The sequence below is a fragment of the Drosophila takahashii genome, chromosome 3R (assembly GCF_030179915.1).
Source record: "Drosophila takahashii strain IR98-3 E-12201 chromosome 3R, DtakHiC1v2, whole genome shotgun sequence".
Classification (NCBI taxonomy): Eukaryota; Metazoa; Arthropoda; class Insecta; order Diptera; family Drosophilidae; genus Drosophila; species Drosophila takahashii.
The window spans coordinates 37,705,108-37,732,783 of NC_091681.1; the positions used below are offsets into that span (position 1 = coordinate 37,705,108).

Genomic DNA, 27,676 nt, shown 5'->3' on the forward strand with positions numbered 1-27,676 from the left:
GTTTAAAATATACGTTACTATTCAAAATGTATAAAATAATTGGGGGTCTACTTTTGAGCTGTTATATCCGAGGAGAATACAAATATCTATTTACCCCCTCTTTTTGCTATTATAGCTTGACAAATGATATGTTCTGCCTTTTAAGTGTCTAAAAGGTTTCTTACAAAAAATTAGTTAGTCTTAGTTAAACGTTTCGCAGAATGAATTGCTTTTTGATCATTCTATTCATACTAGTGATCCCCAACAAACCAAGCATTGTGTCCGGTAGGGACTATTCAAGTTCTATTGCCGGCATGGTTAGACTTCTTCGAGTACGAGAGGCCTTCGTCTCTGATCTCGACGAATTTGCATTGAAATTGCAGAAAAAATTGGATACGCTCGAGTTGTAAGTAAAATGAGTTAAAACCAAGAAGAATCGTTGGTGATGGTGCAGCTTTCCAGAGCATTAGAACAGATGCAAACGGAACTGGACAGGTTTGAAGACGGAGGTATGGGTCAAGAATTTGGCTTTATAAAGTGGTTCGCTCTTCTGCGACATCTGCATCACGACTGGCCAAAATGGCTTAACTTTATACGGCAGAATGATGGAGAAGGTATAATGTAGTATCTATATACTTTACTAAAAATATTTCGAGAAACTCAGGAAAACTATTTAAAATTTCAGTAACTTAAAAACCTTATTTGTATTGTATTTCAGTCGAGATAGAAAGCATGACAAGTCTTCAAGAGCTTTTGCCTTCCAAAGAAGACTTTACAGAGGCAAAAGATAGCATATATCTCTTAGTAAGTATGTACGACCTTAAAGTCCAAGATTTTTCACGAGGTCGCATAAATGGCAGGCAATATGGGTAAGTCTTCTTCGAGTTTTGTTCTGTATCCAACAGTTAGTTAAAGTAAACTCCCATTAAAGACCTCGCTTGGATGTTTTGGACAGTTTTGCTCTGGCAAAATTTGGTCATCAGAAAGGATATTATCTGCAAGCGGAGGATTGGTTTGAAATTACCGAGCTCTTCTATTTAAGATCGTTTTTTAAGCCACTTGAAGTTATGGGGCTTAACTTTGCTAACGCATGGCAGTTGTATGCCAGAAATCTTTTGGATGTAAGTAAGTATCAAACGTTTTTAATTATTTTGGAGGTTATATCTTCAAGACTTTTTTCAGATAAAAAAGTTCTTGCCTTAAATATTCTGAATGAAGCCCTAACCTACGCATCCCACGATGTGATTATCCAAAGACAAATAAGTAAGGTGAAGAGGGATCTCTACAAGATCGAAAACCCAAAAGAGGATCAGTATGCGGAGTTTTACCAAGACCACAGAGACGGATGTCGGGGTCTTTTTGAAGAGCTCGAGGGTCTAAGTTGCCACTACGACTTTACAACTCACCCCTTCCTGCGATTAGCACCCTTTAAAGTGGAGGTTCTTAATGAGGATCCTTATGTGGCCAAATATTACGATGTGATATATGACCAGGAGATTTCGGAATTGAAGAAAATTACCATTCCGTTAATGAGACGATCATCAACCGTCGATCGAGAGTTGTACGAAATGAAAAAGAATACGGGACGCACCTCCAAGGGACACTTTCATCAAGCCAATTTTAGTTGGGCTACCAGAAGTGTCAATCAAAGGATCAGCCAAATGACGGGATTCGATCTTCAATCCGATAAAGCCATCGACAGTCTGCTGGTGCTTAACTACGGTTTGGGTGGACAGTACTTGCCCCATTACGATACTTTAGGCACAAATGTGAGGTATTTATTTATATTTCCAATATATTTTCTAATTTTTGAATTTATCAGAATTCAATATACCCCTTGAAAGGCGATAGAATAGCCACAGTTCTTTTCTACGTAAGTTTTTCCCATTTTGGGTTCCAAAAATGGTACATAATATTATTAACAGATATAATAATAATTTTAGATGAATGACGTGGAACAAGGTGGCTTGACTGTATTCCCCCATCTCCAGATCAGCCACACTCCCCGAAAAGGAACCGCCTTACTGTTCTACAACCTGAAATCCAACACTCTTGAACAGGACAATTTCTCAGCACATAGCGCCTGTCCAGTTTTAATGGGTTCCAAGTGGGGTAGTTCACTATTAACTCCACAATGAGTTCAATATTCTATTTTCTTTCCCTAACTTTTATAGTCACCACCACTTGGATATATTCTGCGGATCAAATGTTCCGCTCACCCTGCGCTCTTTATGATGATTCTTCCCCTCAATCTGAAGATCTTGATGAATAAGCTGGCGGAAGAATGAGACGGGGGGCGAATCAGAGGAGAACCCATTGTATCGTACGATTTTCCGCCTTTGATTTTGCGCCCTCATAATGGGCCAGTGCCACGCTTACTAATTGAGCTCAATTGAGAGCGTTTCTATAGCCGGTAATGGTACGGGTTGGTTCCAGGGGTATATTGAATTTCCTTAAGTGTAAAGAAAGCTAAAAAGTCGATCTTGTGTAAGGTCCAGTACTCAACCCAACAAAAAGTCGTCCAAAACAAAAAACTTCATATAAAATAAAATTTGTTAACGTTTTTTTCATATGAAGTTTTTTGTTTTGGACGACTTTTTGTTGGGTTAAGTACTAGCCCTAGAAGTTATAAAGAACTTCAAGTTGTAGTATTAAGTTGTAACCCACAAAAATGAATCACTTATTTTAAGAAATTTAAGAGATAACGTTTCTAAATTTTAACACTAATTTCTTAAGATTCAAATTTTCGTTAATTTCTTTTAGTTGATGGATTCTAGGTAAACTAAATTTTTCCCAAGAATTCGCAATCTTACAAAATTCATACCATTTTGTTTTCTTTTGTTTATTATACCAAAAATTGTAATAACCTACAATGATTTTCCAAATTCCGGTAGTGGGTATTTTAAAGTCGTGTCCCCCAACTTCTTAGTTTCTTCTTTGTTTTTTGTGAGATTCGCTTAATTGTCTGTCGGAATCGCAGAGCGGCTCAATTGGAAGCGGAGAGAGCGCAAGAGCTCATGAGTGATCGCCTGATTGACGAACGACCGAAAACATACAAAGTGGCGTTCGAATTTCCACTTACCTGACTTCGGACGGCTGTGCAAATGGAAATTGGTTGGGAAAGAGGGTTTTCGTGTAACCTGGATCGCTGTAATTTGCTACCAACATGACTAGGGGTGGCTTCTCCCTTCTCCCTCAGTCAGTTCTCCACCCTCCCCTTACCCATAACCAAGAACTGGAGTGATTATCATGGTATTAGAGAACCCACCGCTCTCCCGGTTCGGTTCTCCATTCTCCATTCGTGTAGAGAGTGCGCATGCAGCCGGCATTTGTTTTGCCGTTCTTCGTGTTTTTTTTTTGTTGTTGTGTATATTTCGCCAACATAAACACTCGGGGATATATGGTATCCGAGTATTTGAGTACCAGAGCGGGTCGCTATATACACTCTGTTGGCCCTGTCCGTTTGCCTGAGCTATTGCATTGGGTTTTCGTTTATAGCTTAGTTCGGTTTCGCTGGCCCAAGGTGACGCATCGTCGGAAGCTCCGGGTTTTTAGTGCTTCCTCTCCACTTCGGTTCTGTTCTGTTCTGGCCAACATATAACATTTTTTGGCAACACGTGTTGGTTGATAATTGCCGGAACGGAGAATTATAGCTCTCTCGTTCTCTGCTTTTAAAGGGAGCAAAGTACACGTCAACGTAGCTGAGAACCGAGTGGCTTTTCGGCTTCTCAGGAACTCAGCTGAGTGCGTCGACATCACGAGATAGTGCCAAAAAGCATAGCGGTTCCGATTTAGTGATTCATTAGACCGCCGCCACTCGACGAAGTCAGCTGCGCGAAAAAAAAAGGAATCTAAAATTTAGATTTTTCCAAGTTCCCCAAAAACCATGGGCTACGATGAGGCCATCGTCCATCTGGGCGACTTTGGACGCTACCAGAAGATCATCTACTTCCTCATCTGCCTGACCTCTATTCCCGTGGCCTTTCACAAGTTGGCCGGGGTCTTTTTGCTGGCCAAACCCGACTTTCGTTGCGAGTTGCCCTTTGAGAATGGAAGTACCCACTATGAGTTGTCCAGTAACCTTTGGAACTTGTCGTTTCCCCCGGGAGAAAAGTGTGCCTACTACGATGTGAGTTATAGTGAAGAATATCTAAATGGCAGTATTCCCAGGAGTAGCAATGAAACCAAGAGCTGTGACCGCTACGTTTACGACCAGGGAACGTATCTAAATAGTGCGGTGACCGAATGGAACCTGGTTTGTGGTCGGGACTTCATGGCCGCCACCAGTGATTCCCTCTTCATGCTGGGCGTGCTCCTGGGGAGCATAGTCTTTGGCCAACTGAGTGATAAGTACGGCAGGAAGCCCATACTATTTGCCTCTCTGGTCATCCAAGTGCTCTTTGGAGTTTTGGCTGGAGTTGCTCCCGAGTATTTTACCTACACATTCGCTAGATTAATGGTGGGAGCTACTACATCCGGTGTCTTCCTGGTGGCCTATGTGGTGGCCATGGAGATGGTGGGTCCCGACAAGCGCCTCTATGCCGGCATCTTCGTGATGATGTTCTTCTCCGTGGGATTTATGCTGACTGCGGGATTTGCCTACTTTGTCCACGACTGGAGATGGCTGCAGATTGCTTTGACTTTGCCGGGAGTGATCTTCATGTGCTACTACTGGATCATTCCGGAATCAGCCCGCTGGTTGCTCTCCAAAGGTCGCAAGGATTGCGCCATTGCCAATATGCAGAAGGCAGCGAGGTTTAATAAGGTGGTGATAAGTGATGAGGTTTTGAGTGACCTACTGGATGAGGGTGAATCCACGGAGGAGAAGGCCAAGCAGAAGTTGGAGGATCAGGATCAGGGACCTCCGCCCTCTGTTTGGGATCTCTTCTGCTATCCCAATCTCCGCCGGAAAACGCTGCTTATTTTCCTGGACTGGCTGGTCACGAGTGGCGTTTACTATGGTCTCTCCTGGAACACCAATAATCTGGGTGGCAATGTGCTCCTCAACTTCCTCATCTCGGGAATGGTGGAGATTCCTGCTTATATATTCCTACTGCTTACCCTCAATCGCTGGGGCAGAAGATCCATTCTGTGTGGCTGCCTGGTAATGGCGGGTTTGAGTCTTCTGGCCACAGTCATCATTCCGGAGAGGATGCACACCCTAGTCGTAGTTTGTGCCATGATGGGCAAGCTGGCCATTACGGCCTCGTATGGAACCGTTTACATATTCTCCGCCGAACAGTTTCCCACGGTGGTGAGAAATGTGGCCTTGGGAGCCGCTTCCATGGTGGCCCGCATCAGTGGAATGATGGCGCCGTTCCTCAACTTTTTGGCCACCATCTGGAAGCCACTGCCGCTGCTCATCTGTGGATCTTTGGCCTTGGCAGCAGGATTGCTATCCCTGCTCCTGCCTGAGACCCACAATAAACCCATGCTGGAAACCATAGCCGATGGCGAGCGATTTGGCAAGAAGACCAAGGGAGATGTCTACCTGGAGGCGGGACAGGAACTTCAGCTGAAGCCGGAGATGCAGCCGCTCAAGGGATCATCTGAAACCAATGGACTGCAGACCAATGGCCACCACAAGTACTAGGAAATCTCAGGAACCTAATCTCTAACTGAAAACTTTTCCACTTTTCCACAACTAAAAAGAGTAGAGGTTACAGGGCATCTAGACTTCGGCCAGGCCAAAGGCAAGGCATTTAACTATTACCTATTAGAGCATAGACCAAGTATTATATCATTTCTGTAATCTCACGAGCAACCAAAAAAAAAAAAGAGAAGACAACAAGACAAAAGAAAATAAAAGATAGATCAGCACTTAGCCTTGTAAAAGGGGTAAGAGTTTCGATCCCAGGATTAGGGGTAGTTTTTACCCCCGTGGGAAATCACAAGGAAAACGCTGCATAATTTATTCCTACATCTATTTAACTTTAGTTTACCAATTACATGTAGAGTCTATATGATTTTGAAATAAATGTATTTTTCCAGAGATTAAATCTGTTTTCCCGCCCATTTTTTGACCCCTCGTAAACCCGGACAAAAAGTCTAGTTCACTGGAAACGTGTTTCCGCTGTGTTTATTTTCGGTAGCCGCTGCTTATCAGCCCCCAAAACACGAGACTGTCGCTTGAGAAGTGGACCCGCACTTAATTCTGAATCACGAGATTGTCAAGTGCTTAGTTTTAGCTGCCGATATGATATACTTGGTATAAGAATCATAATCATACGATTCCTTGGGGTTTTTGCATAATATTCGCATGAAAATTTTCCCTTGATCTTATGACGTGGCTCGGTTCGCAAAGTGGGTCGTTAAACACACAATTTTAGAGTGCACTGCAACATGTTCTCTGCATTTTTCAATTAATATTTTCAAACGAGCTAGCATGTGTTTGAGATAACTAATGGAAATGTACGGTGGCGAAGAGAAGTCAACAGAGAAGAGAGTCCCAGTTCGATTGGAAGAGCAGTCTGTTTGGAAGAGTGTTCATTATCTATACGCACACAAGCTATACAAGCCTATACAGGGAGCACATATATCAATGTACAGACGGGGTCAAAAATATAGTGACTTTTTAATAATATTTATTAAAGATTTGAGGAACAGCAATTCTTGCTACTATCTTATAAAATTAAGAAGAGGTTTGAGAATTTATTTAAAACGTTTTTTATTTTATTTTTTTTTTATTTACATTTTTTTATTTACCTATTTGTATTTATTTTTTTATATTTACTTTTTTATATTTAATTTTTTATTTACTTTTTTTATTTACTTTTTTTTTTTTTATTTACTTTTTTTATTTACTTTTTTTATTTACCCTTTTTTATTTACTTTCCTTTATTTATTTGTTATTTGAAGGACTTTCTTATTTTTTAAATGGCATAAAATGGATAAAGTGACTATATTTTGACCTCAACTGTTAGCTCTGATGTGAGATAAAAGAATTGATGTTTCGCCAGCAGACAGTTTGGAATTCGGCATCAGGCCACAATCGGTGGACTCTTTCTTTGGTCAGGAGATGGTTCCTGCTGGCTCTAATTGATATGATATCGTACGATGTCCAAATCAGTGAGGCAGCTGCTCTTCCCCTTCCCCTTCCCCCCATTTTCATCCCTGTTTCGGAAAAGGAAAACTATTAATTTTCCTATTGCGGATCACTTATCAATAAATTGGTCACAGGGTGGGAAACGTGGAGAATCGCTCTATAGAAACACACACTCTGACAGACAGTACCGCTCACACAGACACGTCGATAAGCGGTCGTTCTGGGTTCCTCAGAACCCTCTGTTCTTGGTTCTCTGTTTTTTTGATTTCAGTCCGAGACTGAGGCAGCTGGCGAGCGGTTGATCGCGCGTTCCGAGATCCGAGATCCATTCAGTCCGAGATTCGCTGCAGCTGCAACCTGGTTCCATTTTCCAACCAGATTCAGATTCAAATTCAATTTCGGTTGCACAATCGAACGGGTTAACTAGGCGTATACGCAACGTGCCATTCGCTGCATTAATAAGTTGCTCATACGTCACGGTGCCGCGACCATTGAACCGCTTGGCCAGTTATCGTACGACACTTGGACGGTTGACAACGCGCAAATCTCAGGTGTGCGAGACACCTGTTAAACTATGGGCTACGACGACGTCATCACCCATTTGGGTGAATTTGGACCGTATCAGAAGCGCATCTACTATTTATTATGCCTCCCAGCCATCGTCTGTGCCTTCCACAAGTTGGCCGGAGTCTTCCTGCTGGCCAAGCCCGACTTTCGATGTGTTCTGCCCTATGAGAATGCAAGTGCCACCTATCAGTTGTCTAGTGACCTATGGAACCTCTCGTATCCCCAAGGCGACACGTGTGCCTACTACAATGTGGATTATAGTGAGGAGTATCTAAATGGCAGTGTACCCAGGATTACTAATGAAACCAAGAGCTGTTCCCGCTATGTTTACGACCAGAGCAAGTACCTCAATAGTGCGGTGACCGAATGGGACATGGTCTGCAATAGAAGTCTGCTAAGTGCCACCAGTGATTCCCTCTTCATGCTGGGCGTGCTCCTTGGGAGCTTTATCTTTGGCCAGATGTCGGATAAACTGGGTCGCAAGCCCACCTTTTTTGCTTCGCTGGTTCTTCAGCTCATCTTTGGCGTCCTGGCTGCTGTTTCTCCTGAATACTTTAGCTACACTATCTCCAGGATGATTGTGGGTGCTACGACCTCGGGAGTTTTCCTGGTGGCCTATGTGATTGCTTTGGAGATGGTGGGTTCCTCCTATCGCCTCTTTGCCGGCGTGGCCATGCAGATGTTTTTCTCTGTTGGATTCATGTTAACAGCTGGCTTTGCCTACTTCATCCACGACTGGAGATGGCTGCAGATTGCGTTGACCCTCCCGGGACTCCTCTTCATTTGCTACTATTGGATCATTCCGGAGTCTGCCCGCTGGCTTTTGCTCAAGGGTCGCCAGGAGGAGGCCTTTGTGATTATCAAAAAGGCGGCCAAGGAGAACAGGGTTCAAATACCCAGTGAAATCTACGAGCAGCTGGTGGATGAGGTAGCGGAAAAGAAGAAACAGGATGAACTGACGGCTTCCCAACCAGCGGCTACTGTCTTTGATCTCCTAAGATATCCCAATCTCCGGCGGAAAACCCTCCTCATCTTCTTCGATTGGTTTGTAAACAGTGGAGTTTACTACGGGCTCTCCTGGAACACGAACAACCTGGGTGGCAATCAGCTGGTTAACTTTATGATCTCTGGAGCCGTTGAGATTCCCGGCTATGTGCTGCTCCTGTTCACCCTCAATCGCTGGGGTCGTCGCTCTATTCTGTGTGGCACCATGATGATAGCCGGGGTGAGTCTGCTGGCCACCATCTTTGTGCCAAGTGATATGAATTGGCTGATCATCGCCTGTGCCATGATTGGCAAGCTGGCCATTACGTCTTCCTATGGAACCATCTACATCTTCTCGGCGGAACAGTTCCCCACGGTGGTGAGAAATGTGGGTTTGGGAGCCTCCTCCATGGTGGCCCGAGTGGGTGGCATACTGGCGCCCTATCTCAAGTTGCTGGGCGAGATCTGGCGACCACTTCCGCTGATCATCTGCGGAGCTCTCTCACTCACAGCCGGATTGCTGTCCCTGCTCCTGCCCGAGACCCTCAACAAACCCATGCCGGAGACCATCGAGGATGGGGAGAAGTTTGGCAAGAAGACGGCTCCTGAAGAAGCCGCCGAGGAGGGCGGAGGCCCCCAAGAGCTGGCCGGAATGCTCAATGGAAAGTCCAGCTAATTGGAGTCCAAGCACTTTACTCAATCTAAACTAATGGCCTCAATTGGCTCGCGCCCTCGCCATTTCAACGAATTTAAGCATTTTGCGCCTTTTCATTTCTCTCGAAGATATTTCAATTCATTCCATTTTTCCATTCTGCCCTCAACTCTATTTGTTCACCTTTACAAGCAGTTTATTAAAAGACAAGTAAATATACATTTAAATATACTTTTCACTCTGTTCAACGAACTTTATGACATCTTTGTTTATTGAGGCGGGTTCGTTTGGATCGCTGGCGGCGATAATAATTCGCTTATAGCTTTAGGAATTAGGTCTAAATGGTCGTGGCTGATAAGAAACAAAGTCGCATCTCATCGGGTGCAAGCTCCTAATGCACTTCCTCACCGGAGAAAGTGGCTTTTCCATATGTTTCCATTTTAATTTAGTACTAATTATAGCGAGGAAAGGGAACTTGACATATCTGTGGCGATGATAAAACTGATTAGTGTCAACGGTGTCGTCGATAAGGAAATCAAAGCAACGCACCCAAATGAAAACGACCTTGTTTTGCGTTGAAATCAATGAACTGATCACGTATATCATCTGGTATTTTGTAATGTTTTATTTACATAGAATGTTCTGGGTGTCTGTCACACTTGCTTTCGTAGTTCGAAAAAAAGGGCATATACAAACAAATGTTTACCTCATATTTACCTCATCTTTGCTTGTAAGCAACTTTTTAACTTTAACAGCAAACCCTAGGGATTCCCTTTGTTTTTGTATGCTAATTTTATACCTTTTCAATGAGTAATTATTATAATTAAATTTTATAGCTTTTCAACGAGTAATTATTATAATTAAAACAAACTTGAGTATAAATAGATTACCTTGAAATGGTACTTACATTAAATATCATAAAATATAGATAATATAGTAAAATAAAAATAAATATCTCAATCTATATTGGTTCCCCTAGACTGAATGCAGATAAAGAGTTTTTATATTGATTAATCTTATCTTGAATGCCAATAATGGCGTGATCGGGTTTAATAAATCTTTCATTACCAAATAAAAAGAAAGATTTCAAGTAGATAACAAGAACTTTGACATATTAAGCCCCTCTTAATTTATTCATTAAATGCGATTAAATAAAAACACCTATTAACATCAAAATTTGTTTAAGAAAAATAATTTCAGACATGATTAAATATACTTTCTAAAGTCAAGGCCATTTCCCTTTACAGGCTTTTTCAATTGCAGCGTGCCGAATGAGAGTACAGTGATATAAGATATTTCTTATAAAAAAAGGTATACTTTTAGGATCCAAGATCCCAAAAGTATAATACACCTCTCAGAACAATTTTCTCAAACTGTGCCGAGCATGTCAAACTATCTTAGCGGGAGTTTTCACCATTATTTCGTTAAAGTAAAATGCCCAAAATTCCCCACCGGCTGCTGGGAGTGAAAACGCGCTTCAAATGGATTTGCCCTTCGGCACCCAGACTCCCGAGCTCGATGTACTGATTGTGGGAGCGGGTCTTTCGGGTTTGGCCTCCGCCCTGAAGATCCTGTCCATGGAGAGCACCCTTAAAGTCCGAATCATTGAGGCAAGCGGAGTTTTAGGCGGCCAATTGGGTCAGAATGGCACGCGACTGGTGGATGGCGCCCAGCAGGACATGCTCTCCTTCCTGACCCTCATCCAGTTGTCACCGCGGCGACGGAGGTACGACAATGGCAGGCTGCGCAGGTGCTGGGATCTGGATCGAGGACTCACCGCCCTGCCGGCCAAATTCGAACTCAGACGATACATAGAAATGCTGGACATGCGGATGTCCAAGTTTCGCTCGAAACGGTTCAAGTGGGTTGAGGTAAATCAAAGTATTATATCTACACTAGTTTATAATTTATTTAATAGCCTTCGGGAGCGAGTGTCCAACATGGAGCAGCATATCTGCCACCATTTGTTCTTCAACAAATCTCGGAACTTTATGCTTAACCTGGTTGAGATCGTCTGCGGTGTTCCTGCCAATGAGGTGGACTACGATGTCTTCATGTCCGTCTGCAGTTCCTGCGGTGGCCTCAAAATGCTGATTGATTTGTAAGAAATTAACATACATTTTAGTTTTTAAGGTTTTTTTTAATATTACCCTTCTTAGCTGACTTAAGATCAGCTTAGTTATTATATTACTTTTCTTGTTTTTTTTAATATCTGACATAATTACAGTAGAATTTACGAAACAAAGGCGTGAAAGCCGCTTTAAAAATATTTCCAAGCCAGTAATTAAAAATTAAAAAGCAAATTTTTTAAATATAAAACACATGCCAACACAAAAAATTAAAAAATAGAGCACGTCTGGTAATTAGCCCTCATGAATTACTACCCCTGAAAACTAATCAATCACGGGTTTTGTTTTAGTAATTTTTTATAGATCACGTATGTGTCACTTTCTCGCTTTGAGAGGCTTAGAATTTCCATAGAATGTTTATATATTGCCTATAACTTGGCTTTGATTGATTGATGCTACGTATTCCCATTACTGTAATTAATGTACCCCATCAAATAGTAATTTTTTTCTCACCCTGAGTTACTTTCCCATTACTGAGCTTAATGTAGCCTATTATAATCTTTTTTCTAGCTACTTTACCTACCCGAGCAGTCTGTATGAGATCTCCACTCAGATGCTGATAGAGAACATCTTGGAACAGATGCAGTTCACTGCGATTATGCTGAATTGTAAGGCTTTGAAACTGGAGCACTTTAAGAACTATGTGCAGGTGACGGATGATCTGGGCAATAGGCACACGGCTCAGGCGGTAATACTGGCGATACCCTGGAATAAGGTGCAGAAACTAAACTTTGAACCCCGCATTCCCAAGGGATTTCTACCACCGATTGTATCTAAATCGGGTCAAAAATCCCATCGTTTGATTACCCAATTCCAACTGCGTTATGGCAAATCCTTTTGGACGGAACTTGGCTACTCCGGCAACTTCCTAAACTCCCAACCTCTGATGAGTGGTTATGAGAGCAGGGCTTCCACTTTAAGTGGGTATATTCTCCACTCACCGGGGGATGAAGACGACGAGGTCCTGGAGGAGGTAATAGATCTACTGGCCAAGAATTTTGGTGAGGAGATGCGAGAGCCTTTGGAGTGCCAGTGCTCCACGGATGAACTGAATGTGGTTCTCCATAAACCACAAACCAAGCCCTGGCATCGGGTCATCTGGTCCAGTTCCTCGGCCACCGCAACCAGCTATCGCAGCCTGATGGGTGGAGCTGTACAAAGTGGCTTCCGGGCGGCAGTTAATGCCCTCTTTGTGGTCCGACCCCAGGTGGTCAGCTGGAAGGATATGCTCGACGAGAGGCCCAAGATTCCGCAGGAAAATGTCAGGAAATCGGGCAGAATCCGTGGCCTCCTCAGTCGCCTCAATCTCTACAACGTGACCTTCTACAGCTTCTTTGTGCTCGGACTCATCTGGTTGCTGAACTTTGGCTACGCCAGGTCGTCCTAGGGATTAACTATGTCTCTATAGAAATTAAAGTGTCTGCTCTTAAGTTCGACCTTGTCACCCACGACATTTCTCCGAGGGGATTTAGAGTCAGGTCGAGTGGCTCGTCTTAAATACACGCTCATTGAATTTAGTGAGTTTATGCGGTTATTCCACTACATTGGTCGGCTCATTCATTAGAACAATTTTTTCTCAGCCTATACGATTTTACGTAGGTGCGAGCAAGACAGATATATGTCAGCTGCAATGAGCAATTAATGAGCAAAATTTTAAAAACCGAAGGCCACCATTTTATTTTTTTTTGTATGAGCAAAATTGAATCTAAAAAGTACAATTTTGCTCATTTATTAGAGCTACTGTAAATCGGATCTTGCTCGCACCTACGTAAAATCGTATGGGCTGAGAAAAAATTGTACTAATGAATGATCCGAACGATGTAGTGGAATAACCGCATTAGTGAGCAAACGCCTAGATTTCTACGATACAAATTTGTGAACAATTCCCCGGCTCGTTTCGTCGGCAATCATTCACTTAAGCATCGCCAACGCCTGGCTGGCTAAATTGTGGCTGTCGTTATAAGTAGGAATTATCATCTCAAAGGTTTCCTATAGCGTGAGTGTGGTGAAAGAAGGGGGAGGTAAAGTATCGAGTGGAATTTAATGGCACAATTAGGCAGTTTAGAATACATTATAATTTATAATTTTATAATTTTTAATATAGATCATTTTTATTTGCCTGACCTTTGAACTCGTGGAAAAAATCTTTTCTTTATTAAGCCATAAAACCTGGGTTGTAAATATTAACATAAAATCTTAGCTGTCAAATAAGTGTCGAACAACCCATCAATATATTTTTTTAAGTGCCTCCTAAGTCGAATTTTTGTAATAAAACTCGTACAACTTTGTATAAAAAGGGGCGACCATAGCATTTTCAATGTTAATAAATAAGTAATAAAAATTTTCTCAGCTAAACTGAAACTGAAAAATACTTATTTTATTTATTTATTTTATTTTTGTTTAGTTTACTATATTTTCTCCTTGTGCTCTTCTCTCTGAGCTATTTCTAAATTAGGCTTGACATCTCCTTAAATTGCCATTTATCTTTTTATGACAAAGCTTATCACATTATAAAGAATTCTGGGCGATTATGCAGATGAGGTGGCTATTATTAGATTAGCACTAAATGGATTGACCCGCTGTGGCCTGAAAGCGAAAGTAAACTACCCATAGTTCTTGAAGTCACCACCCCATTGAGGAATAATACATATCCGTAGGAAACTGCACGTGCGTTCGAAAAACAAACAAAAGCCGAATCAAAAAGTTATAGAGGGGTCCAACCCAAACCAGCGACAATCGAATTGCTAATGGGAGGCACGCCCAAGTGCATGAAAATAAATACATAGGGGTCTAATTACGGCTAGAATGCTAGTATAATACCAGGTAGAACTAGAACTAAAACCGTTAGAACGGCTAACTCTCAGGCGAATTGAATGCGCCTGGGAAGCGAATAAAGCCGAACAAGTGAACAACAATTGCGGCAAGGCTAAAATTAGAATGCGATAACAAAGAGATTCATAAATGGAATATAGGGAATATACTGTGCCACAATCCCATCCCATCTACCCCCCTCCTTCAATGTCAATCTCTATCTTTTGGGATAGGTAGTTAAGATATTGACGTCGTTCGATTCATTGAGCTCAATTGATCTTGAGGACTCTCGATGCCCAGCGATAACGCAGGTTAACCTAAATCGAATCACTTGATAACGGAGGTCACTGCGTAGAAATCTGGTTCTATTTCATCCTACCGATTCAGAGTTCTGGTTCAAGTTGGTTTCGGAATACAAACTCTATTTCCCTAGATTCATTCACAAAAGTCCGCCAAGAGAACATCAATTTTTCTACATTGTATACAAAATATCCCATTGAAAAGTGCGCTCTTTTTTTGCTTTTAACCGATTGCTCTTTGGGAATTTCGAATAGAGCAACTCGAATACAAAAATGTAAACAATACCCGACTCTCGAATATCACCAAAGCGAATGGGAAAATTGTAATGAAATTCAGAGACAACAGAATTAAACGGCCTGTTAATGTAAATATATCATGAGTTTCGGGTAGACGAGTCGCGAGTGTAATGGAATGTAAGGGATTTGAGCGAGGGTACGGCCATATGTTCAAGTGTTCGGGAGTGTATTTAAATGTTTTCATGTTGTTCGACGCATTTATAATGAGCAAACAGTCCAAGTGGTAAAAGTTCTTTGTTGGTACTCTAAAGTCGTTTGGTAAATAATTTGTAAGGGCTACAAAAGTAAGAAAAACACATTTCTTAACTACCGAAATTTGGAAATTGCTTGTAAATATCAGTTTTAGTTAATTTATTTAATGTTAAATAGTTTTATAGGGAGTGTTTTAATAAGCAATCTTAAAAATAAATATTTAAAACATATAGCAATCTCATATCCTAACTTTCCTTTAATATAATCCTCAAAAATCTTTGCAACGCACAAGTAAATATAAAGTAATTTGTCTGAAAAAATAAATACCCACATTTAAAGTCTAATTATACGATTATACTAATTCTGGAAATGTGACAACAACAGCTGCTGACAAATACACACATTTTTGGTAATTGTTCTGTTTTCAAATTATTAAATTAGTACAAGCAGAGGAACTCGGAAAATCAGAGCTTTCCTTGGTTATTTGTAGAGTGCTCGCTTTTTGACATTCGCTAAGAATCGAATCTCTCTTCAGACGCTCTATGAATGTTTTTACTTTGTATTTTTTATATTTTTTTGTTAATGCTTGCACTCGAATCCAAAAAAGAATCAACATAAATGGGGCCCGAGTATTTGGATCGGGAGGAGCCGAGCGATCCCGAGTGAATCACAGACGGCAGGGGCAACTGGGGGCAACTGAGGCACTGACCGAGTACCGATGTTAGTACCGCCCCAGCCCCTATAGCTCACCCCCCCCCCCCTTCGTTTTACCTCCCCAATGCCCCAATGGAACGGCATACAAAACGCTGCGATCGGCCTCCCGTGGGCTTAGTTTGTGAGACGCTTCCGAAGCGACAAGTAGTTGATAGCAACATCGGCGAAAAGCGGCAGCCAAACGCAACTGCACGCGTTGCAACACCAAAGAAAAATAAAATAATATCCCCAAAATAAAAAAAAAATATTTCATTTCATTTTCATGTTTATTTTAACTTGAGGGAAATTTTGTGTTTCGAAAACAACAACGGAATACTGAAAGCAGAAAAAAGAGAAAAACGTGTCGCCGTCCGTCAAAGCGAAGAAGCGCTCCCATGTGCTGCATTACCAATTGAAAAAACATAAACAGAAAATAGAACCAGCCGATAGATAAACAGCCACTGCAGGAACGACAACAGAAGCCCCGAAAACCGAAAAATATTGAAAGACCCCATCAGTCGAGGGCGAAAGTGAAAGTGAATACGTATATATCAGCCTTATCGTTTTTGTTCGAAGTGAATGCACTCCAGCGGATCCTCGACTTAGGTTCCTAAGCCAGATCCCAAGCAAAATTGGAAGACACATCCAAAGCATTGTTTTTGCACAAGATCGAAAATAGATTGCACGGCCCAAGGAATCCAAGTTCAGTGTCAGAAACGCGAACCTCACTGCAATCTGCAAGATTCGTTCGTTCGTTTGCGTGGGGTCAGTCGTCTGCCGCATATAACATCATTATCATCGTCTCGTCTTCGAAGGCGGGATTTCGAATTTTGAATACCGCGAGCATCTGTGATATTGCGTTCGCCAACATGACTCAATCGAAGGAGAATCCGGAGAAGAGTCGCGAGCTCATCAGTGAGGAGAGTATGAAGGATCTGCTCACCAAGCAGCTGGAAAAAGTGGGCAGTGGAGGAGCATTTGTCTGGTAAGCAGATACTTAAATTTAAGGATATAATTACCTTAAAATAAGGATCTAAACTTAACTCATTTCCGAAAATATCTTAAAATTGATCTTGTTTTTGTAACAACTTAAAAATATGAAATACTTTTTTCATGTTCAACAACTCGTTTCCGAAATTATCTTAAGATTGATCTTATATTTGTAAGAATCTAAAAATATGAGATACTTTTGAAATTTTCAACAGTTTTAATCATTAAATGCTATGATATGTTTAAGATTTGCTTAACCTTTTTAAGGACTTATTCCTTTTAAACTACCTTTTTGTTTAAAAAAAATCAAATATTAAAATACAGTTAACCTATAGCAGAACTAACAATGTAATATATAGTAATGTCTATATATTTATAGTAATTTTTCAAAATGGAACCAGCTTGTAATCTAGGCTTTGAGGGGTCTATTCAGATCACTGTCTCACAGCGGAAAGTAGGAATCATATTTCTGCCATAATTCGCTCGAAGTCGAGGAAGTCGCTTTTTAGCTCGGCTCGAATCACGTTCCACTTGACCCACTTCATAACGAATGCAGTGCGCTAGCTTTTAAAGGTTGAGTTTTTAGAAAATGTTGACATTACTCAGGGTGGTGCACTTTTCTCCCCGTAATTTCAGCTCACAGCGATTTAATTAGTTTTTCCGCTTGATTGGGCGATATAACTAAAGTAGAATCGTGAGCATGAGTTAGAACCCTATTTTAACCACGATTCACTCACTCAGTCACCACAATTAAATTCAAGACCTAAAATCAATTAAGTTTTTGCCAGCTAAACTAAGCTAAACTAATTGCAGAGGGGGCTTCCTGATGTTAATTTTAGGCCGGGATCGAAGACTCACCCATCTGATTTCCAACCGAGGGGCAACGGTCATATATGAACGATCGTTCGCTAGAGGATTTAAATATAGAATTGGAAATCTGGCCTATCAGCGCATATATAATATGTATATGTAGTAATAATTCTAATCGTAGGTGATAAGACTCACTTGTGAATTAAAATCGGGCGATGTGGTGATCGTGAGTACCGGTTCCATTACCCAGATCCCAATCCATGTTATAAATCTAAATCCCATCTGATAAGATCTTCAGAGCTGGAGGACATGTGCACTTGAAGTCATTCAACTGACTCATTCGAGGAAGTCCTATACAGCATTTACCACCGAAAAACATTAAGAGTGACTGGAATTTTTGATGATCTACGTGATTTTGCGAGTGGGGGAGTCACGTGAAAAAGTCGGATATGTAAATATTTCGCCGATCGTTCCGGTTGCCCGATTTGTTTGATGATTAACGACACTGCTCTGGGGAATCTTTAACTGCTATTAAGTGATTATGTGATCGGCATACATAAGCATACATATCACCCACTAAATACAACCTTCACAGCTTTGTTTTTACTCTCGGATGTTTTGATCAGCGGCTACTATTATTTGCATTCCAACGAGCAGTTAGGCAAGCGGTGTCAATGTGCGACAAAATTGGAGTTGCGTGCTGTAAACAATTTGTCCGGATACCAGATATATTGTATCTGCGAAAACAAAATCCCAATTAGCAGTAAAGTGAAATTTACTTAATTTCAGGTGATAAATATGTTATTGTAAGTTATGTTTTCCTCTCTACTTTCAGGGCCATTTTCTTCCTGTGTGTCACGCCCAATATATTGAATGGATTCCATGTGTCCTCGTACACCTTGCTAGGTCATCTGCCAGAGGATCAGTGGTGTGGCATCTCGGATCTTCAGGACACCAACTGGACTTTGTCACAGAAGCGAGAGATTTCGGGGAAGGGTTTGGAAACGGGTGGCTGCACCGTGTGGGACTGGAACTATGGGCATTTGGCCAAGATGTCCTACGAGGCGGCTGTTAACTATACCAGTCACCTATCGGAGATTTCTCAGCCCGCTGAGGTTTCCTGCAAGGTGAAGGGTCGTCATGAGTTCTCCGATCCCGAGAGCACCTTTGTCGCCGACTGGGATCTCACTTGCGACAGGAGCATTCAGAGAACCTCCGCCCAGGTCTCCATTTCGCTGGGCAAATTCTGTGGATCCTTCTCCTTTGGCATTTTAGCGGACAAGTGGGTTTATTGATTGTACTTCTTATGAAATATTAATATATAATATAATATCCTTGCAGATTTGGTCGCAAAACCTCTTTTACCCTGGGAGCTGTCTTCTTTGTTGTGGGCAGCTTCTTCTGCACCTTCTCACCCTGGTATAGTCTCTTCCTAGCAGGACGTTTCGCCCTGGGAGCTGCCTCATCCGGTCTGTTCTATCCTGCCTTTACCATGAGTAAGTCCAAAACTAATAAATAAATATTATAGAAAATATTTTCTTAAAAGAAAGGGGTATATTTATCAAGCACATATGAAATACTTCATTATAGTTATAATTATCACAACTTAAGATTCATTAGTTACCTACATATTTGTTTTATTATTGACGTATACTTTTAGTTGTGGAGAACATCTGCTTGAAGCATCGTTCCTGGATGTCCATAGCCTTCTCAGCCTCCTATCCCATAGGCATGATCATCCTGGCAGTGGTGGGCTATGTCATCCAACCCTGGAGGCATCTTCAATTGGCCCTTACCATTCCTTCCCTTTTACTCATCCTCAACTGCTAGTAAGTGAATTTCAGATGGTTTTATTCGATTTATCTAACCCATAACTTTCGAACTCTTAGCCTGATGAATGAGTCACCTCGCTGGCTGATCTCGAACCAAAGATACGATCGCGTCTACAAGATTCTCTTCAGACAGCCCAGCCACTACCAAATTCAGGCAGCCGTTGCAGCCTCTTCTCCCATTGTCACCGATAAGAAGTCGGTGAGTGCAGAGTCCAAGAAATATGTTCTTATATATATTTAGTTGCTAAAGGAATATATATTACAGCTGGAACCAGAAGTGGGTTTCTCTTGGGGCGACAAACTGAAGAATGGTCCCTTGAAGTCCATCATTGAGTTGTATGCCAATCCTAGAGTGCGCAAGATGATCTTTGCCTCCTATTTCATGTTCTGTGTTACTTCGCTGAGTTACTATGTGACGGGTAAGCTATCTATAGGGTGATCTCTCTATATAATACTGAAATATTAAACCTTAAAAATCCCTTAAGCTCTCAATGCCGCCAATCTGTCGGTGTCGAGGTATCTGTACATCATAGCCACTGGACTGGTGGACATACCCTCCTACTTGGTTCCCGTGGTAATGCTTCGCTTTACGGGTCGTCGGATGACCACCATGTTCCTGTTCCTTTGGACGGGGGTATCCCTGCTGCTCGTCCTCTCTGTGCCCGCTGGGAGCACCACCTGGATCGTGGCCTTTGCAATGCTGGGTCGCTTTGGCATCAGTGCCACCTACTCGGTGGTCACTCTATACACAGCCGAGCTGTATCCCACCGAGATTAGGAACTCGGCGCTGGGAACCTGCTCCACCTTCGCCCATGTGGGCTCCATTTCGGCACCCTATGTGGTCGATTGCCTGGGAGCCCTCGGCTGGTACATTCCAACCACCATCTGCGGCTGCTGCGTTCTAGTAGCTGGCCTCCTGACCCTCACACTCCCCGAAACGGGAACGGGGAAGCTGTCGGATAAGGTGGAGAGCACCGCTCCTCAGGCTGAGCAGCCCGAGAAACAGTGATTCAAGGAGACGGCCTCGCATCTAGGTTAAGTTACATTTTCACGATTGGATTTATGAGGAGTTCGGAACAGAAAAATTTAGATTTTCTTTCGAGTTCTTAAAAATAATACTCAAAACGAGTAATTTATACCTCAAGTTTTAGAAAAGACCAAAACCAAAAGACAGTCGATCTACCTGTTAAGTCCCATCGTGAAAATGTCTATGCTAGTTAGTCTAATGTAATTATATATACCTACAGTACTTTAGCCTAAGTTCGTTATTAGTCCGTGCTATTCCTGCATTGTTTAAGTACATATATTCATAACTGTTTTTCTGTTTGATATCGCATAATAAATAAACTATTTATACGTGATCAGCAGAGATCTAGGACTGCATCAGCAGTTGGACCCAATCGTAATAGGGCCTGGTCACCGTGTAGATGCTGGGCATTCCCTGGATGCCGCAGGTGAGTCCGTGGGAAACGAGGCCATAGATATAGTCCTTGCCGCCATAGGGACAGATCAGGGGGCCGCTAAGAGATACAACTATTTAATTGATTATTACTATATAGGATCTCTAGTTCTTTTACCCCGAATCTCCCTGACAGGAGTCCTGATTGTTGCCCAGGGCACACACCGTATTCGCTCCATTCTGTGGCGCCCAGATATGTCCTATAATATCGCGGCACTTTTGGTTATCAATCACACGAACTTCGGCCTCGAAAAGTTTCTTCTGACATGGTCCGGCATGCTGGGTGGCTCCATAGCCAATAATGCGACAGGATTCTAAGGAAAGTAAGGATTAGTATCATTTTAGATTTGTATGTGAATTATTAATACCAGGGAACGAAAATAACTGTTATTGTAAATTTTTCATACAAAAAAATCACGCACTTAGAAGGGTCCTAAAAATTTTTTAAATACACCACAATTTTTATTAGCCATTGTAGTTTACAAATCCGTAATGATTTTTATTTTTTGATTTTTATAATAAAACTCAAAAAATAACTGTTATTTTTTGATTTTTATGAATAACAGTTATTCCCTTGACATTTTTGAAAAAATGAAATAATTAAAAAAAACATAATACCCGTGCTTTTTATAACTTACTAAAAATTTGTTAAAAAAGGCAACCGCGCATATTTTATACCTATATTTTTTTAAAATTTTGTTTACCCACAAAATCGCCATAAATCAAGTTTGAGTTTTATTTTGATCACGACGAATAACTGTTATTTGTCAACTTTTATTATAAAACTCAAAAAATAACAGTTATTCTTTGAGTTTTACTTTACAAATCAGAAAATAACTGTTAAAGTGTGATTTTTAAAATAAAACTTATAACAGTTACGTTCCCTGATTAATACCATTTTGGTCTGGTTTCATTCCCTGGGAAGGCAGTTGGGCGAATTGTAGGCCATGGCCCGAAGGATTCCAGTAGCGACGTTTCATGTAAAGCAAAGCTATATCATTCCGAAAGTTGGATCTGCATTAAAAGATACAAAATGTATTGTTATTGTTACCTTCTTTTAAAAATTTCAAAGAAGTTCTACATTTGCTGAGTCAATTTCCCTCTTTCATAATCTACAAATCTCTTTAAGAGGGGAGTATTAAACTTGACTCTACTGATTACTCACGGCTGGAAGTAAATATACTCGGCGCTCTCCAGACCATATGGTTCCAGCTGCCCAATGTTTTCAATATTCTCATAGCCAATGAAGGCGGCAATATTGTGAATGTTTCTAAAAATAAAAGTTAGCTCGCTATGAGAAAAATTTCTGCAGAGCCTTTCAATACGAACTTCCTCCAAACGCAGTGAGCTGCGGACAGAATCCAACGATCGCTTATCAAACTGCCGCCGCAAAAGTGCTGATAGGAAACTCCATTCGTGGTATTTCCCGTGATTACGTCTTGCAGTGAGACCATGAAGGGATATTTGCTCGTGCTGCCTTTAAATGGAATTGAGAAGCTTTCAGTTAGTTTTACAAGATAGGGAACTTAATGATGTACTGCCCACGGTTGACACGATTCGACCTCCGACAATGGGAACTGCACGACAGGATTTGAGGCTAGAATTTAGTAAGACACTGAGGAGCAGCCAGTAAAACCATCGCCAGGGGCTGAGATCTAAAGCAGCCTTCATGGTTGGGCTTTGAAAAGACACTGACATATGACCGTCAGCAGGTTGTTAATAGAGAAACAGTTACTATGCAAATACAGGCATAAAATAGCATTCTCTTCAGTCAAACAAAAAGCCAAGCTGTGCAAATATTTCCAATTCCAATGCGTTGGTAAATTGTTTTCAAATCTCAACGCGCCGGCGTCAGCAAGATGAATGTACGTGTAGATTTTCGCTGCCCTTATGTTTATGTATTTAAATGGTTGCTTTATGGTTTTGTAAATAAGTATATTTATTTATAGTTTACCAAATATCATGTTTAATTAAAAAGTAACGACTATTGTTCTAAATCAGTCAAGGTGGCAACGCTGAACTTCCGGAATATCGATAACTACTTTTCGATAACAATACCATCGATGGTCTATCAACCCAATCAGCTGTTGTGTGTGAAAAGAGGCATTTCATTTTAGAATTTTCACGCGGAAAATATGCAGGATTTGCGGAAAGCGGACTCGCTGCGACTGCCCAATGGCGATGGGAACGCAGCCAACGATGAGGTCAAGTCGCCGTTCCTGATCGGCGTGGCCGGCGGAACGGCCAGCGGCAAGTCGACGGTCTGCAAGAAGATCATGGAGCAACTGGGCCAGGCGGAAATGGATCACACGCAGCGCCAGGTGGTGTCCATCAGCCAGGACAGCTTCTACCGGGAACTCACGCCCGCCGAGAAGGCCAAGGCCCAGAAGGGCCTCTTCAACTTTGACCATCCGGACGCCTTCAACGAGGAACTCATGTTCAGCACCCTGCAGAATATCCTGAAAGGCCACAAGGTGGAGATACCCAGCTATGATTACCGCACCAACTCGCTGTGAGTAGGGGATATCTTGGATAAATCTATAAAAAAAAATGTGGGCCATGGTCCCATAATCCTTTATCAGAACTTTAGTTCTTATCAGTTGATTGTATTCATTACTATACAAGTATAGATCCTAAAATTATATGGACATTGCAAGCTCCAAACAGTGATAACCATTTAAAGTTCTCTATGTACTTACTATAATTTAATTTGCCATGACTATTAGTTTATTGGGTAAATTAAGAGTAATTGGTATACAAAACTGAAAGACTGTTTAAAATAATATCTGTAATATTCCTTCTATTTTGTATTATATTTTCTTTAAATTTTCAAACTCCTTCATATATTAATAATTTTCTATATCCCTTAGGGACTTTGAAAACACATTGGTCATCTACCCAGCCGATGTGGTCCTATTCGAGGGCATACTGGTCTTTTACTTTCCCAAGATACGCGACCTATTCCACATGAAGCTATTCGTGGACACAGACTCCGATACCAGATTGGCCAGAAGAGGTAAGTTGTGGTTCCACATGATTCCTAGCAACCAATATAATAAATTTTCCCCTAGTGCCACGTGATATCAACGAACGTGGACGGGACTTGGACGCCGTACTCACCCAATACATGACGTTCGTGAAGCCCGCTTTTGAGGAATTCTGCTCGCCTGTAAGTTACGCCTTTATTCGATTTGCTATAGAGTGTAATAAATAAAACCTACCTTCTTTTCAGACGAAAAAGTTTGCTGACGTTATCATACCACGAGGCGCCGACAACACAGGTGAGGCAGCAGCAGCAGCACCCAGACACCTGTCCACCTCAGTTTACTTTCTATGCCCACACAAAACACACTCTTACACTCTAAGCGTTTGTAGTGTTTCGTTGAGTTGGTTGAACCCCCAATAACCATAGTTATAGCAATGGTTCTTTTGTTTCTGTTTCTGGTTCCATTCTAACCCGTCTGAGGACAAGAAATACCTATCACATAGACTGCTTGATGTTTAAACATACATATAAGTACTACATTTCTACCCTCTCTTTGTTTTCTCCTTCATCTCTGTTAATTGTATCTCTTGCGTTATGATTTTCCGTTGTTTTCGTTTTGTTCCTGTTGTTTTATTGTATTTCTTGCAGTTGCCATTGATCTTATTGTACACCATATCGGGGAGATTCTCGCCACCACCAACAGCGCACAGCACAGCAACACAGTCAGGGTGGCGGCGTCTAGCATGAAGCGAGACCACTAAACGCAAATAAAACTCGCTTCTGGGGCGGCCACTTCCTCGTCCTAACGCCGCGTCTTGAGCTTGTACTAATTGCCAAAAACAGAAAAAGAAACTAAAGTCCAAAAGCTAAAGAATGCCGAGGCGCCGCAGCACAAATGTCCATTAATGAGCGCCGGCATCGCTTCTCATTTGGTCTTCTCATCGTAACCGATTAACGTAGTCGTAAGATTGAAAAGTATCCTTAGTATCTACTTGCATATATTCAACAATACATGGTAGCGTGTATGTAAGCTCGTTTCTGTTCACCAAGATAACCCAACCTGCGATTGCGATCCCAGACTAACTCTGGTCCTAAGTTACTTATAGCGAAGTGTTACAGTTAAACGTTATTCTATTCTCTAACCTGGTGCCCAGACCCGATTTGGCTTCCTTCGGAGGTTTTAAGCACTCTACTCACCAAACCACACACATGTTACACATCTAACTATTGTATCTATGTTCCGATGCCCGATACTTTGTTAACCACTCTTATGCATTTCTGTTTTCTGGATGCTAATATAATAAGGGAATCCTTTATTAACCTTTATAAGCTGAATTTTCTATAAATATAAATATGTTGTATATATTTTTAACCAGGTCAAGTGTAATCTGCTTAAAAATTAAGTAGGACATTTATAGTTTTTCCTTATTTCACTTTCCATTATTAGTTTGCATAGTTTTTCAATATTTACATACTAACTATCTGCTAAACGGACTATAAATAACTCCTTTCTTAAGCTCAAATATTTATTTGTTTGTAGATGTTCTTATAAATTTCTATAAAGAATATAAGTCAGACAAACTTAATATAATCTAGAGTTTGCAGTTTCGATGTACTTGTAGAATCTATCACTATAATATATCCAACTAAGCAATCGATTCATAAGCAATATGGAACTCCATAAAAAATATTTACTGGTACTGTAACCATCTTCTCTTTTGAGTTTTGCGTACTGTAAGGATATAATTTTTGTTTCCAAGTACCGGGCATCCATAAAGTCGGAACCTGCGACTTTAGTGTTATCAAATCGTGTGCGCTATAAGCACTTTAACGAAGTCTCAAATATACAAACGCAAGACAGATAATGGCCTAACAAGGCGAGAAGATAAATCGGTGTTTCATTTAGTAAGTACACAACCAGCAGATTGTAAAGCACACACAATAGAGTAACAGAATTAACAGAATATGCCGCCCAGCTTAGATGCGATTAGGTAATAGACCCTACTAACTAGAGCTAGAGTAAGTCCTTGGCTTAGACTAGACCGCTTGGATCGGGGAAGCTCCGGCGGAGCAGCGAGGTAAGTGGATTGTTCCACGTTGAGTTGCAATGCTAACGAAGGTGCAGCATTACGATTTGATATTCATTAGCTTGACTTTTGACTAATTAAACTCTCTCTTCCTTTCAGTGGCCATCGATCTGATTGTCCAGCACATCCGGGATTTCCTCAACAATCGCTCGCGCCACGGATCCACTGGGAATATGGCGCTCTACATGAACCTGGATTTGAATGCAACGGGCGCCGGTTTCGCGGGCCCAGGTAAGGCCACCATCCAAAAGGCGCGTCCCCACTAACCAGAGCGGATCATCCGGATTACTAATCACCCACTGCATGCGATCTACGGCCCAATTGCTCTGCTGTATATATAGTATCTTCTGTTATATTTTAAATGAAAGATGGAAGCGAAAGTCAGCTCGGCACCTACAACGCCATCCGGAGATTCTCGACGCTCTGCAAGGAGCTCAACATGCAGGGCAACTTCTTCTTCGAGACGAACAAGAACCTTCCGCACCACTAGGATGGATTGGATGGCCTGAGAAATCCCGGAGCAGTACAAGACACGACGCACATAGGCGAATGTTAAGAATGTTATCAAATATTGTAACCATAGACATATTTTTTCAGTAAATCGGAATTGAATTGTGAGTGAAATGGTATTACTTGTGATTAGAAACGTGTAACCATAGAGTTTTACAGTGCTTGTGAGCATGGTGTTTCCCAAAAACCTTGCATTTCCTGAACAACTTGCATTGGTACATGGCATTGATCTTGCGCACATCACTTGGAGAAAATCCAACTCGTTGACCCATTATCCTAGCCTCCGGAGTGTTGTGCACTGCCTTCAACGTGGGCTGTCCATTAAACGAGAAGCTCTTGGGCGAGTAGTGCATCACACTGGCGTAGTCGTACTCCACGCCGAAGCCTGTCTCCTGGCTGGAATTGTACTTCAGGAAGTTCTTCATCCTGCCCGGCCTGACGTTTTCACTTAACAACTTGACATAGGAATCCCGCTCGTGGCGATTCTGCTCGTGAAAAAAGCCCAAGGAGTGCATCACCTCGTGGATCGCAGTGCCGATTCTTCGCAGGCAGCCCGGCAACTGCAGATTCACCTCCTGGCGTCCACCTATTCGTCCGATGGGGCTGGAACAGCCAGACATGCGACTTACAATAGCAATGTAATCTTCTTCCTTCGCCCTTGGTTTAAACTGCACGCAGGTTCTTTTGTGGTATTCCTGAAATCGATCAATCTGTCATTTAAATTCAAAAATTATTTATTTCTTACCGCAAAAACCTGATTTATTTGGTCCAAGTCATGGGTGGAAAAGGAACCTTCGATCTCGTAGGGCACAACTCCTCTCGGCCAGCGGGAACTCATCTCCAAAATGCCATTACGCGAGTACTTGTAGCTCAATGGAACCAGTATATCACCTTCCAAGTAGGTGCCCAGTTCCTCGGGATTCTGCTTGGAATTCTTATTGTAAGCCGCGACCAAAGCACCTGTGGTTTTCTCATCCGGACTACCAAACATTTCATCACCCAAACCTGTCAAGTCAATCCCATTCCTGTGCTTAGAATCTCCCAGGGAAATGCCCACAAGAACTAGGAGCAAGTACAAATTGGGTTTAGTTTGCGACTTCTCCATGCTGGCAAATTCTACTACTGATGTGGTTACTAGCGGGGCTCACTAGTATTATACAGTCTCACCTACTTATCCGCATGGTTTTATATCTATGGAGACACTTAGGCATTCCGCTATTTAAGTAGGAATTTTTCCTGTTTAGATTTGGAGTTTTTATGTTTGTTTTTTTAGACGGGTAATATATAGCAAAGTTATAGTCTTAGTAAATTATAATTGAGTTGTGAAAGCCGTAGAATATGTATTTAAACTGTT

At 41.6% G+C, this 27,676-nt stretch overlaps 8 protein-coding genes across 15 annotated transcripts; 6 read left to right on the forward strand and 2 right to left on the reverse strand.

The window, feature by feature from the left end:
• The first annotated feature begins 182 nt into the window (after positions 1-182).
• Positions 183-2,524, forward strand: LOC138913360 (prolyl 4-hydroxylase subunit alpha-2-like). Of its 2 annotated transcripts, XM_070216845.1 has the most exons (8): positions 183-385; positions 442-593; positions 698-848; positions 911-1,104; positions 1,162-1,748; positions 1,802-1,852; positions 1,923-2,091; positions 2,154-2,522. In XM_070216845.1, exons 1-8 carry the CDS (start codon positions 201-203, stop codon positions 2,249-2,251), a joined length of 1,587 nt encoding a protein of 528 aa, XP_070072946.1. In that variant the 5' UTR covers positions 183-200; the 3' UTR covers positions 2,252-2,522. The 2 variants fall into 2 exon arrangements, with proteins under 2 accessions (XP_070072946.1, XP_070072947.1); XM_070216846.1 differs by lacking the exons at positions 183-385; positions 442-593; positions 698-848 and having other exon boundaries at positions 931-1,100; positions 2,154-2,524.
• Positions 2,525-3,469: 945 nt separating this feature from the next.
• On the forward strand, positions 3,470-5,828 carry Orct2 (Organic cation transporter 2). The gene has a single exon (XM_017153829.3). The coding sequence runs from the start codon at positions 3,866-3,868 to the stop codon at positions 5,570-5,572; it is 1,707 nt and encodes a 568-aa protein (XP_017009318.2). The 5' UTR covers positions 3,470-3,865; the 3' UTR covers positions 5,573-5,828.
• A 1,472-nt stretch (positions 5,829-7,300) lies between these two features.
• Orct (Organic cation transporter) lies at positions 7,301-9,479 on the forward strand. Its single transcript, XM_017153784.3, has one exon. The coding sequence runs from the start codon at positions 7,599-7,601 to the stop codon at positions 9,249-9,251; it is 1,653 nt and encodes a 550-aa protein (XP_017009273.2). The 5' UTR covers positions 7,301-7,598; the 3' UTR covers positions 9,252-9,479.
• A 1,137-nt stretch (positions 9,480-10,616) lies between these two features.
• shps (sheepish) lies at positions 10,617-12,786 on the forward strand. 2 transcript variants are annotated; one of them, XM_070216811.1, is made up of 3 exons: positions 10,617-11,088; positions 11,146-11,328; positions 11,867-12,786. In XM_070216811.1, the coding sequence occupies exons 1-3, from the start codon at positions 10,709-10,711 to the stop codon at positions 12,741-12,743; spliced, it is 1,440 nt and encodes a 479-aa protein (XP_070072912.1). In that variant the 5' UTR covers positions 10,617-10,708; the 3' UTR covers positions 12,744-12,786. The 2 variants fall into 2 exon arrangements, with proteins under 2 accessions (XP_070072912.1, XP_070072913.1); XM_070216812.1 differs by having other exon boundaries at positions 10,957-11,098.
• Positions 12,787-15,804: 3,018 nt separating this feature from the next.
• LOC108065704 (organic cation transporter protein) lies at positions 15,805-20,641 on the forward strand. The gene is made up of 7 exons (XM_017153824.3): positions 15,805-16,633; positions 18,284-18,730; positions 18,790-18,944; positions 19,109-19,277; positions 19,338-19,479; positions 19,546-19,699; positions 19,766-20,641. Exons 1-7 carry the CDS (start codon positions 16,518-16,520, stop codon positions 20,287-20,289), a joined length of 1,707 nt encoding a protein of 568 aa, XP_017009313.2. The 5' UTR covers positions 15,805-16,517; the 3' UTR covers positions 20,290-20,641.
• Positions 20,566-22,410, reverse strand: LOC108065705 (acrosin). Of its 2 annotated transcripts, none has more exons than XM_044395673.2 (6): positions 22,281-22,410; positions 22,069-22,216; positions 21,905-22,009; positions 21,635-21,753; positions 20,858-21,053; positions 20,566-20,800 (listed from the first exon to the last, which is right to left on the reverse strand). In XM_044395673.2, exons 1-6 carry the CDS (start codon positions 22,408-22,410, stop codon positions 20,653-20,655), a joined length of 846 nt encoding a protein of 281 aa, XP_044251608.1. In that variant the 3' UTR covers positions 20,566-20,652. The 2 variants fall into 2 exon arrangements, with proteins under 2 accessions (XP_044251608.1, XP_070072291.1); XM_070216190.1 differs by having other exon boundaries at positions 22,285-22,390.
• Positions 22,411-22,801: 391 nt separating this feature from the next.
• On the forward strand, positions 22,802-26,430 carry Uck (Uridine-cytidine kinase). Of its 2 annotated transcripts, XM_017153756.3 has the most exons (6): positions 22,802-23,251; positions 23,610-23,755; positions 23,811-23,908; positions 23,972-24,020; positions 25,912-26,043; positions 26,181-26,430. In XM_017153756.3, exons 1-6 carry the CDS (start codon positions 22,875-22,877, stop codon positions 26,300-26,302), a joined length of 924 nt encoding a protein of 307 aa, XP_017009245.1. In that variant the 5' UTR covers positions 22,802-22,874; the 3' UTR covers positions 26,303-26,430. The 2 variants fall into 2 exon arrangements, with proteins under 2 accessions (XP_017009245.1, XP_017009246.1); XM_017153757.3 differs by lacking the exons at positions 25,912-26,043; positions 26,181-26,430 and adding an exon at positions 24,374-25,248 and having other exon boundaries at positions 22,805-23,251.
• LOC108065666 (zinc metalloproteinase nas-13-like) lies at positions 26,355-27,667 on the reverse strand. 4 transcript variants are annotated; one of them, XM_070216188.1, is made up of 3 exons: positions 27,494-27,667; positions 27,068-27,441; positions 26,355-27,017 (listed from the first exon to the last, which is right to left on the reverse strand). In XM_070216188.1, the coding sequence occupies exons 1-3, from the start codon at positions 27,531-27,533 to the stop codon at positions 26,442-26,444; spliced, it is 990 nt and encodes a 329-aa protein (XP_070072289.1). In that variant the 5' UTR covers positions 27,534-27,667; the 3' UTR covers positions 26,355-26,441. The 4 variants fall into 4 exon arrangements, with proteins under 4 accessions (XP_070072289.1, XP_070072288.1, XP_070072290.1 ...); XM_070216187.1 differs by having other exon boundaries at positions 27,068-27,444; XM_070216189.1 differs by having other exon boundaries at positions 27,068-27,384; positions 27,490-27,644.
• Between the last annotated feature and the right edge of the window lie 9 nt (positions 27,668-27,676).

What these genes read in the sequence shown, in the direction of transcription:
- LOC138913360 (XM_070216845.1), top strand. Translation starts at nt 201, where the DNA reads ATGAATTGCTTTTTGATCATTCTATTCATACTAGTGATCCCCAACAAA. An exon ending in AAATTGGATACGCTCGAGTT is followed by an intron (nt 386 to 441) that starts GTAAGTAAAATG and finishes GCAGCTTTCCAG; the next exon opens with AGCATTAGAACAGATGCAAA. An exon ending in ACGATACTTTAGGCACAAAT is followed by an intron (nt 1,749 to 1,801) that starts GTGAGGTATTTA and finishes TGAATTTATCAG; the next exon opens with AATTCAATATACCCCTTGAA.
- Orct2 (XM_017153829.3), top strand. Translation starts at nt 3,866, where the DNA reads ATGGGCTACGATGAGGCCATCGTCCATCTGGGCGACTTTGGACGCTAC.
- Orct (XM_017153784.3), top strand. Translation starts at nt 7,599, where the DNA reads ATGGGCTACGACGACGTCATCACCCATTTGGGTGAATTTGGACCGTAT.
- shps (XM_070216811.1), top strand. Translation starts at nt 10,709, where the DNA reads ATGGATTTGCCCTTCGGCACCCAGACTCCCGAGCTCGATGTACTGATT. An exon ending in TTTCGCTCGAAACGGTTCAA is followed by an intron (nt 11,089 to 11,145) that starts GTGGGTTGAGGT and finishes TTTATTTAATAG; the next exon opens with CCTTCGGGAGCGAGTGTCCA. An exon ending in CTCAAAATGCTGATTGATTT is followed by an intron (nt 11,329 to 11,866) that starts GTAAGAAATTAA and finishes TCTTTTTTCTAG; the next exon opens with CTACTTTACCTACCCGAGCA.
- LOC108065704 (XM_017153824.3), top strand. Translation starts at nt 16,518, where the DNA reads ATGACTCAATCGAAGGAGAATCCGGAGAAGAGTCGCGAGCTCATCAGT. An exon ending in TTTGGCATTTTAGCGGACAA is followed by an intron (nt 18,731 to 18,789) that starts GTGGGTTTATTG and finishes ATATCCTTGCAG; the next exon opens with ATTTGGTCGCAAAACCTCTT. An exon ending in TTGTCACCGATAAGAAGTCG is followed by an intron (nt 19,480 to 19,545) that starts GTGAGTGCAGAG and finishes TATATATTACAG; the next exon opens with CTGGAACCAGAAGTGGGTTT.
- LOC108065705 (XM_044395673.2), bottom strand. Translation starts at nt 22,410, where the DNA reads ATGAAGGCTGCTTTAGATCTCAGCCCCTGGCGATGGTTTTACTGGCTG. An exon ending in GAGTATATTTACTTCCAGCC is followed by an intron (nt 21,754 to 21,904) that starts GTGAGTAATCAG and finishes CTTTTAATGCAG; the next exon opens with ATCCAACTTTCGGAATGATA. An exon ending in TCCTGTCAGGGAGATTCGGG is followed by an intron (nt 20,801 to 20,857) that starts GTAAAAGAACTA and finishes TGTATCTCTTAG; the next exon opens with CGGCCCCCTGATCTGTCCCT.
- Uck (XM_017153756.3), top strand. Translation starts at nt 22,875, where the DNA reads ATGCAGGATTTGCGGAAAGCGGACTCGCTGCGACTGCCCAATGGCGAT. An exon ending in GATTACCGCACCAACTCGCT is followed by an intron (nt 23,252 to 23,609) that starts GTGAGTAGGGGA and finishes TATATCCCTTAG; the next exon opens with GGACTTTGAAAACACATTGG. An exon ending in CGCCGGTTTCGCGGGCCCAG is followed by an intron (nt 26,044 to 26,180) that starts GTAAGGCCACCA and finishes TTTAAATGAAAG; the next exon opens with ATGGAAGCGAAAGTCAGCTC.
- LOC108065666 (XM_070216187.1), bottom strand. Translation starts at nt 27,533, where the DNA reads ATGCCTAAGTGTCTCCATAGATATAAAACCATGCGGATAA. An exon ending in ATATAAAACCATGCGGATAA is followed by an intron (nt 27,445 to 27,493) that starts GTAGGTGAGACT and finishes TAACCACATCAG; the next exon opens with TAGTAGAATTTGCCAGCATG. An exon ending in AAATAAATCAGGTTTTTGCG is followed by an intron (nt 27,018 to 27,067) that starts GTAAGAAATAAA and finishes GATCGATTTCAG; the next exon opens with GAATACCACAAAAGAACCTG.